The 11818-nt window shown below is 44.5% G+C and overlaps 1 protein-coding gene across 1 annotated transcript; it reads right to left on the bottom strand.

Annotated features, from left to right (window-relative positions):
• Positions 1 to 1734: 1734 nt before the first annotated feature.
• LOC119316392 (MLO-like protein 13) lies at positions 1735 to 5874 on the bottom strand. The gene is made up of 13 exons (XM_037590715.1): positions 5709 to 5874; positions 5512 to 5569; positions 5024 to 5178; positions 4663 to 4779; positions 4471 to 4572; positions 3731 to 3805; positions 3540 to 3628; positions 3409 to 3458; positions 3146 to 3186; positions 2839 to 3048; positions 2674 to 2741; positions 2532 to 2592; positions 1735 to 2433 (listed from the first exon to the last, which is right to left on the bottom strand). Exons 1-13 carry the CDS (start codon positions 5829 to 5831, stop codon positions 2086 to 2088), a joined length of 1497 nt encoding a protein of 498 aa, XP_037446612.1. The 5' UTR covers positions 5832 to 5874; the 3' UTR covers positions 1735 to 2085.
• Between the last annotated feature and the right edge of the window lie 5944 nt (positions 5875 to 11818).

The raw sequence follows: 11818 nt of genomic DNA, 5'->3' as shown, positions 1-11818 counted from the left end.
AAAGAAATACCACATCTAGAAGAACATTTACTCCGCAATTTGGACATATATGGAGTTGTTAGGTTGGGATCCTGGGTAGAAACTGGTGAGGAAATCTTAGATGGATCTAAAGGTTATTTAGATTTCTTTACTATATTTAGTACAATTGTTATATGACACATGCTTTTTTTATGGGGAAACTACATCCTCGAGCTCGAGGTCTGAATTTCTTCATAATAGTACTCCTACTGACTTCGGTTTTAGTAATAAATAAATTCGCTTTGTCAAAATCCCTATAATGAGTAGCATTTGCGGCTGCCGAATAAACCAACTTTAAAATGGGATAAGATGCTCAATAGGGCATGAGGTTCAGTATAGTAACGCCAGCGAATCTCGTCAAGAACTCGATCTATCCCTAAATAGTACTCTAAATTATCCACGAATCTCAATGATAAAAAATTATTATTTTTTACTTTGCTAGACTTTTGAACTTAGAACACTAACAGGTCAAATTTTAGATTTTAAAGATTTTTATTTTAATAAGTAAAACAAGTCAGTTAATTCATTAAAGTGGTTAGCTTCTCCATTTGTGGTGATCATCCTTGGTTGGGAGATTTGGAAGCATGAAAACGCCATTGTTTTTAACAATATTTCTCCATCCTCGTTCTTGGTAGGATCTTGGAGGAAGGAAAGGCTTGGCACATGGCCGGATTAATTCATACCGATTTGAAGCTCTCTTTGAGATGCGCAGGCGGAGTCGTAGCCAGTAGTTAGTTCGTTTGTAGAACCTTAGTGTTGTTGTGCCCAGTAGTTAAGGCATCTCCAAGGAAGACTCTCAAAAGCTTCCGTATATGTCTGGGTTGTAATGTCTAGATCACTTGTGGTAACTTTTGTCACTCAATGGAGACTTCATTTATTCATGAAATGGTTCGGAAATCCGTTTTCCGACGAAACCAAGATAAATATGGAGGTGCTATACCAGTGTCTGGACATCCACTTGACCAACAAAAAGCCACCACATAGCCCTCTTCTTTTTTCTCTCTCTGCACATGCATAGTCCCCTCTCCTCTCTCTCCTCCCAGCCGGACAAATAAATATTAATATGTGAAAAGAATTGGATGACTATCTCCTGCATCATGTTCGCGGACCATGTGCGAACATAAAAACGAACATGTAGCTGAGCTATTTGCCGGTCTCCTTTAGAGATGCCCTTAGTTCGACCTTGTGCCTGGACTGTACAACCACGGATGGGTTTCTTTACCCGAGGAGTGCATGGATGAAATCGGGTACATATGAATCCACTTTGAAAAACATATTTCTAAATGCTAAAAAAATCTTTAAAAAATTGCACGGGTACATCTTCGTGTTTTATGTGCGTGCATAAAATTTCACGGAAAAATGACTTTTGTTGTGGTATGTGCAAAAAAGACAGAAAATTATGCCGTGGAACACTATTTAGAAGCACTGAAATTTGTCTTTTTACGAAGACAAAACAAAAATATTTTTTTCATAAAACTTTGTGTCACGTACACACATCTACGAACATGTATGCGTGATATTTTCTTTTAAATTTTTTGACATTTTAAAACATGCTTAAAATGCATTTTTTTTTGAAAAGTGAGTGCATATGCCCATGAGTTCAGGGTGCCCTCTCTTCTTTACCCACTCTTCTTTCAATATTTGATTCGCATGCTTGTGCTTAATTTAGAAGAGAAAAATCATGATAGGAGCAGATATACTGCTCAGAAATGCTTATTTTAGAAGAGAAAAATCATGATAGGAGCAAATATAGTGCTCAGAAGTACGGTACATATAAAGAGTTAACTAAGGTAATACGAGGCGATATTATATTGTCAAAAGTTTCGAAGTGTTGAGATCGCGCGACGGTCCAGTAGCAACATGTCCTAGCTAGTCTGCTAAGTAGTTTATCTAACCTGCAGGCTTCAGAGCTAGCATGCCACGTTGACGACGTCGGCGCCTCGGCGGCGGCAACAGCGTAGCTTCGACAAGGGCCGGCCGGCCGGATGAAGACGTGGGCGTCACAGCGAGACACGGCCGACGCGCCCGGCCTACCGTTAGGACTTAGGAACGCGAGCATGTACGCAGCTACGAGAAACTGGCGTTGCGACGACGATGGTCGTCCTCCGTGGTCGTCACGATCTCCTCTAGGTCGTCGGCCCGCTGCTGCGGCGGTGCGTTGGGCGTGCTGGAGCTCCCGGCGCGCTGCTCCGTCGCCCTCGCCTCCGCTGCGGCCTCCTCAGTTGCGGGGCCGCGACCGCTGTGCCTCTTCTTGCTGAGAAACGGGATCCGGAGGTGCGAGTGCGGGTGCTGGTGCTGGTGCGGGTGCGGATGGGCCGGCAGCGACGTCGCCTTCTTCTTCACGTCCGTCGCCCAGCTGTGCACGGACACGTGTACGTGCTCGCCGAACGCCTGCAGCTTGATGTCGCCGCCCATCTGATATGATCGACCATCCATAACGATATTACGACCAGCTACTAGCTAAGCAATCAAGCAGTGTTCTTGGTGAAATTAATGGTGGAACAGGAGCTTACGTGGGTGACAATGGCGTACAGCGGCAGGGTGCTGTAGCTGCAGAGCACCTGAACGATGATGCTGAATATTTGACACAGAAACAGAATTGTCCGTTAGTTGCCGTAGCTAACGGGAAAAAGATAGTGGAGGTTTTGTACTAACCCAATAGCAAGTCTGGGGAGGGCATATGATCTGTTCTCCATGATGCATGAATCGAACCCATATGTTGCCTGCAAACATACCAGTCAGATATCCCCATGCTTCTCTAATTGTATGCATTTAGTACAAACTTGCAGACTAAAGGCAGGCAGTAATTTCAGGACATACCAAGACCCAGAAGAAAAATGCCATCTCAAACGAGTTCTGGAACAAGATGAAATGGATCAGATGGAGGACAGCCCTAGGATGGCTAAACCAAAAGTGCTCCTTGCATGGCTTCGTCCAGGGGTTTCCTGATGCTTCATCGGAACACTCCGCTGCTTCTTGAGCCAATCGAGTGCTGATGTGCTCCAGCTTAGTGCCAACAATAAGCAGAAGCTGCAAGTTTATTTACCCCGAGCAGTAAGAAACTCCTCCATGGAGGTAACTGGAGAATGTATTTACTAGAGTGACATGGAGTTGTTAAGGTACTTACAATCAAGGGCAAGAAAGACAGCCAGAAATAAGTGTGCCACCCTGCATTGACAGTAGATCAAGCATTAACAGTGAGAGAAAAAAAAACATGCTAGTTCAAACAATTCCAACACAAACTACTTGTTATTGTGATTCCGAATTGTTCTAACCAAGTAGCATAACTTGTGGTGACGGAAATGACAGATCGTAAACATGGTTACAAGTCTAAATCGTATTGTTCTCTTAGGATCAGTATATCTTCGGGCAAACAAATATAGGAGTTACCATTTATATTCAGCAGCAGGAAGACGATAACGAAAAGCCATAGGTACCAGCTGCATGCATGTGAGCATCATTAGGTAAACCAAACAATTTTTATTTAAGCAATCCAAGTAGGAACTTTACACAATACCAACCTGATTCCAACCACTTCTTTGAAGTCATGCTCGAGGGCACGAACCATGTACTTGTGGAAATCAAAGTCTAGGCGATTTGGGTAGTGGCGCTGGGAGGGGGGAAATGGCCAGTATCCTTATTAGTTCACTAGGAAAACCAGGACACTCATGATTGTGCAGAAGTCACTGAACAGTACATCTTAGTATCTTACCAGAACAAAAGCTGATCTGAGTACTTGATAATCTGGTTTACCGACAGAATTATAAAACTGCTTGAAGAATGCAATCTGAAATCATATGTGAATAAAACCTTTGGAATCATCATACAGCTAATATACCGAGTTCGCAATTTGAATTCAGGGAAATTTTGTTACTTAAAGAATGCCTCATGTAGCACAGAAATATTGCAATAATTATGCAGAAGGTATGATACTCAGCCATAACAAATGTTTTACTGTGGTCAGATCATTGTAGTTAAGGCTATATTAGTGTTTGGTTTGGTCATGATATTGCCTTGTTGCAGAGGGACCGGAAATAACAAAAAGAAGTGCAACACTGCACTGCACTTCATGCACATGCCATCAAAATATCTTCATGTCATAATAGCTTTCCCTATTATTGTTATCCTTAGCTGACAATGAACCATCTTCAAGTGTTCTACTCACTTTCGAAATAACAATTTGACAAATTGAATATTCAGTAACTAACTGATGCCTTCCCCTGTTTAATTTCATATGCAGCCATGGACTTTAAGATGTAAAATATGATTTGATAGCACTTTCCCTCTTGCGAAAATAAATTGATAACCACTCAAAAAAGCAGCTTCATTTTACTTGGGTAAACCCAAATAATTCTCATGCCATTGTCATTCGTATTACGAATTAAGGATTCAAAATTGACTTTATAACAAAAGAGAAGCATAAATGCATAATAAGAGGGTTATATTACTTACAATCCATCTTACAGCAGATGGTTTCATCCAGCCTGGCATCTTTTCACGCTCCTTGATTCTTCCTTGTTGAATTTCTTTCTCCCATTTATTCCACGTTCTCATCTACAAGAGCTTAACCTAAATGTGTTACCTTCACTATCATGTCACATGAAACACGTATTCAGCCCCAGTAATAATAATTAATAGTTATACCTTAGCTCCACCAAGTAACAGCGTTGTAACACAGAACAGAACATGCACCACACCAAGTACAAAGATAAAGATGTGCAGCTGATGCAGAGCCTCTTCAGATAGCATGGGAACTTCACCCTGCATAAGGGCAAGAATGATGTTTCAGAATGACCAATCTGGTAAATATCCTTTGCGATTCTTGGGACTGGCAATGTCTAGCAATTACCATTAAACAGAAGTAATTATGTTTTGCTACTAAGAATATACATCAGCGCTACTATCAAAGGAAAAGAGAAGACACTGAAGCTACAACCACATATTTAGATAATAATGAACAGAACTAAACTTGATGATAGCACTATCTTCACAGTTCATGGTCTACCTTTCTCTTGCAGAGTTTGGCAGCATCTTCTCTGGCTTTGGACTCTTCAATGCATGGAAGCATGATACGTGCAGCACTCTCCGGGATGCAAATGCGATTGATGAGATTTTGGCAGACGCTTAGTAGGAAGGAAATGAAACCCAGAATCATCAACTCTGCACAAGTAATCAGTAAATAGATTAGGCAAGACGAACAAACAGTTTTATACGGCAAGAATGAACTGGTACGAGACATTCTGCTTTGTGTGTCATGGAAACTTTTGTTGGTTGGTATCTGATGTTACTCTCCATATTGATTACAATCAGTTCAGCCATTGCAATTTTAATCAGGAAACAACTAGAACATATACAGATCATCAGAAGACCTTCTGTATCTTCAGGTTCTAGTAGCCACGGTGCTTGAGATAATTGAGGTAAAAAATTGCTGTGATATCGAAAAGATAAAAGGAAGTTATGCAGCAATCTAACTAAATCAGAGGATAATGCTACCTTCTTTGACTCTTTGCAAGGCTGAAAATAGTGCTTCTTGGCCATTGAATTTGAGCACCTGCAGAGAGAAAGGTTTCTTGTTAGCATATCATCGAAAACTTCAACAGGAAGACTAAATATGCTTTACAAACGTAAAAGAGATTATAACAGGAATGGGAAGCAGATAGGTAGGTAGGGAGCAGGTCGGGGTGCCGTGCCTTGCCGAGGCGGTGGAGCAGGCGCTCGGCGGCGAGGGAGATGACGACGATGACGAGGCAGACGGAGGCGACCACCCACGTCGGCGTGAGCGCCAGCGACTGCGCCTCCTCCTCCTGCCCCATCTCCTCCTCCTCCTCTCCCGCCTTGCCGAGCCGAAGCCGCTACCCGCACCATGTGGCTGATATAGGAGGAGGCAGGCACGCCGGTGGTGGGGCGTCACGGCACTGCAGCAGCGACCGGTGCGGCGGCCCCCGCCACGGGCCGGTTCTGCGGCGGGGACAGCGCCCCCGGGGGTCCCGCGAGCACCCTTTGTCCCGGCGCGGCGCGGGCTGGACGCCGCACGTGACCGTGGCCACGGCCTCTCGACTCCCGTCGCTGTCGCCCTCCGACATCCGCGAGGCGCCAAGCCCCGCTTCCCTTTCGAGTTTTGTTCCCGCCTGTGGAACTCGTGAGCGGCCGGCGCGTTTCGGGACTTCGACGGCGAGAGCAGGAAGAAGACGCCAAAGGAAAAAAATAAGGATAGCTTGTAGTATTATTGCTCTGTTTGGGGGGCCAGTGGGCTGTACCGACGTGGACGGTGGAGACCTATCGGGAACGCAAAAAAGAAAGGGCGATGCTGGGCGTTGGTGCGCCGGCCCAACGTTTCGGCCGGTCGCACTCTATCGACCCGTTCTGAGCCGTTGGATCCTTATCTAATTAGATCGTCGTTTTTCTCTCGCGAGCGCGTAATGAGCGTCGTCTTTCTCTCGCGAACCCCATCTCGCCGGTCGGCTCGTGTTCCTCCTCGTCGCCGCTCCTCCCTCGCCTGCCCTCCTCGTCCTTGGTCGCCGTCCTCGCCGGCCGTCTTTCCCGGCCGCCCTGGTCGCCAGTCGCCCCGGTCCCAGTCCTCGGCGACCATGCTCTTCACCGGCTTCGTCCCATGCAATAGCAAATCCCTGCGGTTGTAGCTTTCATGGCCACCATTGCAGCTCCGGTGGCGACGACTGGAGCTCACCGCCGTGCTCACCGGTGTGCTCGCCGGCGCTCATCCCCTGCTTGCGAACAAAAAAAATCAAGCGCCCAGGGAGATGCCCAGTGCTGCAAACTACGACGAAAAAAAGCTACAACTAGCGATAGGAAAAGCTTCAACCGGCTACAAAAAAAGCTTCAACCAGTATATGACTGGAGTTATGGATGACCAAAGAAAAGTTACAACCGGTGACAGAAAAAGCTTCATCTAGCGATGAAAAAAGCTTCATCGGACTATAAAAAAAGTTTCAACCGTGGAAACGAAGGTATGGACGAAAAGTTACAACCGGTGACAGAAAAAGCTTCATCTAGCGATGAAAAAAGCTTCATCCGACTATAAAAGAAAGTTTCAACCATGGAAAACGAAGGCATGGACGAAAAGTTACAACCGGTGACAGAAAAAGCTTCATCTAGCGATGAAAAAAGATTCATCCGACTATAAAAAAAAGTTTCAACCGTGAAAACGAAGCCATGGACGAAAAACGAAAAGTTGCAACCGACAGTTATAAAAGTTACAACCGCATTGAAAAAAGTTTCAGACTTCTTATCTCAGCTGCGACCCACGCGATGACGATGACACTGTTTTGCTGCAACCGTAGTAGATTTTTGCTACCACCGGCGATTGAATTTGCTACAACCAGTTTCAGCAAAAAAATCTCCGTGGGGGTATAGCCTGCCATGACTGGTTGCAGCTCCGGCATGGCCGGGTCCGGCGAGGTAGGCAGAGCTCCGATGCTGTGAGGTAGCGCGTCGCCGTTGTAGCACCCCGTCGCCCCCAATTGCAGCATCTCCCGTGGTCAACGCCCCTCGGTCGCCGGCGAGATGGGATGGTCACCGCGCAAAGCGATGGAAGCTTCGAGCGGGGAGGGAAGGCGTGGTGCTGCGACCGGGGGGCGAGGAGGAGAGGGGGGAGGGGGAAGAGATGGGGAAGGGGTGGGGTGGAGCGGACAGAAGAAGAAGGCGGCGCGCGCCACAACGAGCTGCGCGAGATGTGGGGGAGCTGCGATGAAGAAGACACGAGGAAGAGGGAAACCGGCCCAATGTTTCGCCGGTGCCTCGGCCCCAAATGTTTTCCAAAAAGAAACGATGCGCGCACGTGTCCCGTCAGGTATCAAAATGTTTGGACGGGAATCGCCTTGGTGGTGATAGATTGGATGTTGACAGTGACCCGTCGACGATTTATGTGGCTCCTGTGACGTTGCCTTTGGGTACGTCAGGCCATGAAAACCATTATTCTGTAGATTTTTGGTAACTTTTACGTTACTATATGTTTCGATTGGATTAGTTTCCCCTAGTTTGGATCTGGTTGGTTTTTAAGATTATTGAGTTGAACTGGTTTTATTTGTTGAGCTTTTCAAAATGTTGCTGATATAGTGAAGTGAGCATATGCAGAGGTCGAGGGATAACCTCATTTTCGAACAAAAAAAGTGAAGTGAGCACAACTTAAATGGTTACTCGTCTCTGTTTACTATATTTAATACGGTGCTCATATTTTTTTGAATTAATTTTAGACTTTTGGACATTGTTTCTTTAGTGGGAGACGAAGCTCTCGCTGATTACGAGATGCGTGTGAAGACTTCGTCAATTTTAAGATTTATCGGCTCGAAGGAGCTCACAAGAATAAGGTGAATGTTGCCAATATACAAAGAAAATGAGATGCTAAATGCAAAAGGTTCTTTTCAGCTAAGATTTTGATGTTCAACTAGTGAAAATGACACACCCCTGCCTGGAGCAGATTTTATAGGACACTACCGTGTGAACAATTTTTCTAGAGCATATCCATAACCAGCCAAATCTTGAGTGACGGGTCAAGAATTCTATTCTCTTTGCTCCACATATGTGATTGTCATGTCAGTATATGCAAATCGACTGCTCATCCCTTCACTCCACATGGTTCCCTGTCCCTTCTATAGATTTTTAAACGTCACAGTTGCACATAGAGACATATTCAGGGCATACTTAACAACAAGAGTGCAATTCTTAAGATACGTTTTAAGATAATTTCTCTTATAAAAGATGAGCTTGGATTTATTTTTCATAAACATTCAAATTTCAAAAGCAAGTATGAAACAAAATTGAAGGAGACACCAAGTTACGAAAGCAAAGATTCATAATCCTTGTAGTTTACTCACATCCAATCTAGCATTGGTCGCAATGGCGCAACTGTCGAATCGGTTCAAATAAGTTAATATGGCCATGATAGTGTTCAAGAACTAGGAGAAATACAATACTTGAAAGTACTGATTACAAAGTGAGTGGTGGTTCCATACACAAAAAGGTACCACCTTTTCTTCGAAGATAGAATATATCAGACGTGCTGGTAAAAACCGTTGCTCAATTGTATTATTCCAAATATAGTAGATCTTAGAATGAAAATTTGTAGAAAAGCACTCAGCCATAGCTAAGAAAGTACGAGACGAAAAAAATGGATGTTATGGACTTACACTGTGAACAATAGAGAAGCAAATCGTGATAACTCAGAAGTGTCGATGAAAAATGTAGTACTCAAAAGTCTCGTAGCAAGCGAACAAAGTTTCAAAGAAGATTGGCTCGACGACTCTGGAACAAATGAACCGCAGTTCCGAGCAACTGAAAATGGGTTTGATCTATGAGTATGAACAACCCTGAGGTTAGAGAAACACAAAGGTTGGCAAGGAAGTGAATTTTGGATAACTTTGGCTTAGGATCTGTTCTTGTAGTTTATACCTGTCACGCCCTCGATGTGGCTATATCTCCCACGTGTTGAAGCACGACTTAGAGGCATAACCGCATTGAAAGCAATGTCGCGAGTGAGGTAATCTTCACACAACCCATGTAATACATAAGGGAAAAGATACATAGTTGGCTTACAATCGCCACTTCACACAATACATGAATAAAACATTACATCATCCAGATACAATCAAAGTCCGACTATGGAACCAAAATAAAAGAAGACTACCCCAAAAGCTACATAGATCCCCGATCGACCCCAACTGGGCTCCACTACTGATCAACTAGAACGAAACAACACAAAGGACAAGATCTTCATTGAGCTCTTCCTTGAGCTTGGTTGCGTCACCTGCTCGGTTCAACGGCACCTGCAAGCTGGTTTTGGAAGTATCTGTGAGTCACGGGGACTCAGCAATCTCACACCCTCGCGATCAAGACTATTTAAACTTATAGGAAGGATAAAAGTATGAGGTGGAGCTGCAGCAAGCGACTAGCATAATATGGTGACTAACCTATTCGCAAAAGAGAGCGAGAAGAGAAGGCAAAAACACGGTCGAACAACTATGATCAAGAAGTGATCCTAGAACAACCTACGTCAAGCATAACTCCAACACCGTGTTCACTTCCCGGACTCCGCCGAGAAGAGACCATCACGGTTACACACGCGGTTGATGTATTTTAATTAAGATCAAATTTAGGTTTTCTACAACCGGACATTAACAAATTCCCATCTGTCCATAACCGGGGCACGGCTTTCGAAAGTTCAAAACCCTGCAGGGGTGTCCCAACTTAGCCCATCACAAGCTCTCACGGTCAATGAAGGATATTCCTTCTAGCGGGAAGACCCGATCAGACTCAGAATCCCGGTTACAAGACATCTCGACAATGGTAAAACAAGACCAGCAAAGCCACCCGAATGAGCCGACAAATCCTGATAGGAGCTGCATATATCTCTTTCTCAGGGCACACTGGATTGTCCAAGGTTCCGGTAGGCCAGCCCAGAGTTGCCCCTGGTGGCCACCAGCATCTAATAGGTTGGACCAACACTCAGAGGAGCACTGGCCCGGGGGTTTAAATAAAGATGACCCTTGGGCAGGCCTACCCAAGGGAAAGAAAAGGCTAGGTGGCAAATGGTAAAACCAATGTTGGGCCTTGCTGGAGGAGTTTTATTCAAGGCGAACTGCTAAGGGGTTCCCATTATAACCCAACCGCGTAAGGAATGCAAAATCCGGAAACATAACACTGATATGACGGAAACTAGGGCGGCAAGAGTGGAACAAAACACCAGGCATAAGGCCGAGCCTTCCACCCTTTACCAAGTATATAGATGCATTAATTAGATAAGAGATATTGTGATATCCCAACAAGTAAACATGTTCCAACAAGGAACAACAACTCCATGTTCCAACAAGGAACAAACTTCAATCTTCACCTGCAACTAATAACGCTATAAGAGGGGCTGAGCAAAGCGGTAACATAGCCAAACAACGGTTTGCTAGGATAAGATGGGTTAGAGGCTTGGCTTAACAATATGGGAGGCATGATAAGCAAGTGGTAGGTATCGCAGCATAGGCATAGCAAAAGAGCGATCAACTAGCAAGCAAAGATAGAAGTGATTTCGAGGGTATGGTCATCTTGCCTGAAATCCCGCAAGGAAGAAGAACGAGTCCATGAAGAAGACAAACAGATGTAGTCGAACGGGTCCTTACAAACGCCACGTTATCGGAACCAACCCGAAGAAAGCAACACCGGAAAGAAGCACACAACATAGTAAACAACCAACACATGAACATGGTATGATATGCGGGATGCGGTATGTGGTGCACATGCATGATTTGGACATGAATGATAGAACCTGGCCTTAACTTGGAAATCCAAGAGTGCCACTGGAAATGTGAGATGATTTCGGTTGAAATCGATATAAAGATCACCGGAATCGGATGCACGGTTTGGAAATGGCAAGCAAAACAAATATGGCACCGGTCTGCGATAAACAGCAAGTAGCCTTTTAAATGCATCAAGATAAATATGCTACAACACCCAAACATGGCAACAAAATACATGGCAGGGATCTACTCATGATGCTTGACAAAAGATGAACACTGAGCTACGGCTAATTCACTCATTAATAGGTTCAAACAAGCATGGCAAAAGTGCAAATGATAACAGGTTTCAGACTTAGTGAAATTAACAACAAATCAGGAATTTATCATTAGGAAGCACACTTTAGAGCATGAAAACTACATGCTATAGGAACTTAACATGGCAAAGCAAGGCATGGCATGAAGCTACTCAAAGTACTTAACAAAAGTCCCTTAGTGACCTTGAGCCAAAAGGGGTCAGAAAATACAATTGTAAGCATGCGAACATAGCAGAAACATAAACAGAT

Source organism: Triticum dicoccoides, chromosome 6A, assembly GCF_002162155.2.
Source record: "Triticum dicoccoides isolate Atlit2015 ecotype Zavitan chromosome 6A, WEW_v2.0, whole genome shotgun sequence".
Lineage (NCBI taxonomy): Eukaryota > Viridiplantae > Streptophyta > Magnoliopsida > Poales > Poaceae > Triticum > Triticum dicoccoides.
Note: the sequence above shows the minus strand (reverse complement) of the source record. Positions and strands in the feature narration are given on the sequence as shown.

Bases quoted from the DNA above. Each gene is read 5' to 3' on its own strand.
- LOC119316392 (XM_037590715.1), bottom strand. From the start codon at position 5,831: ATGGGGCAGGAGGAGGAGGCGCAGTCGCTGGCGCTCACGCCGACGTGG. The intron at 4,573-4,662 runs GTATAACTATTA...AAGCTCTTGTAG, and splicing joins TGTTACTTGGTGGAGCTAAG to ATGAGAACGTGGAATAAATG. The intron at 2,593-2,673 runs GTTAGTACAAAA...TCAAATATTCAG, and splicing joins CTCCCCAGACTTGCTATTGG to CATCATCGTTCAGGTGCTCT.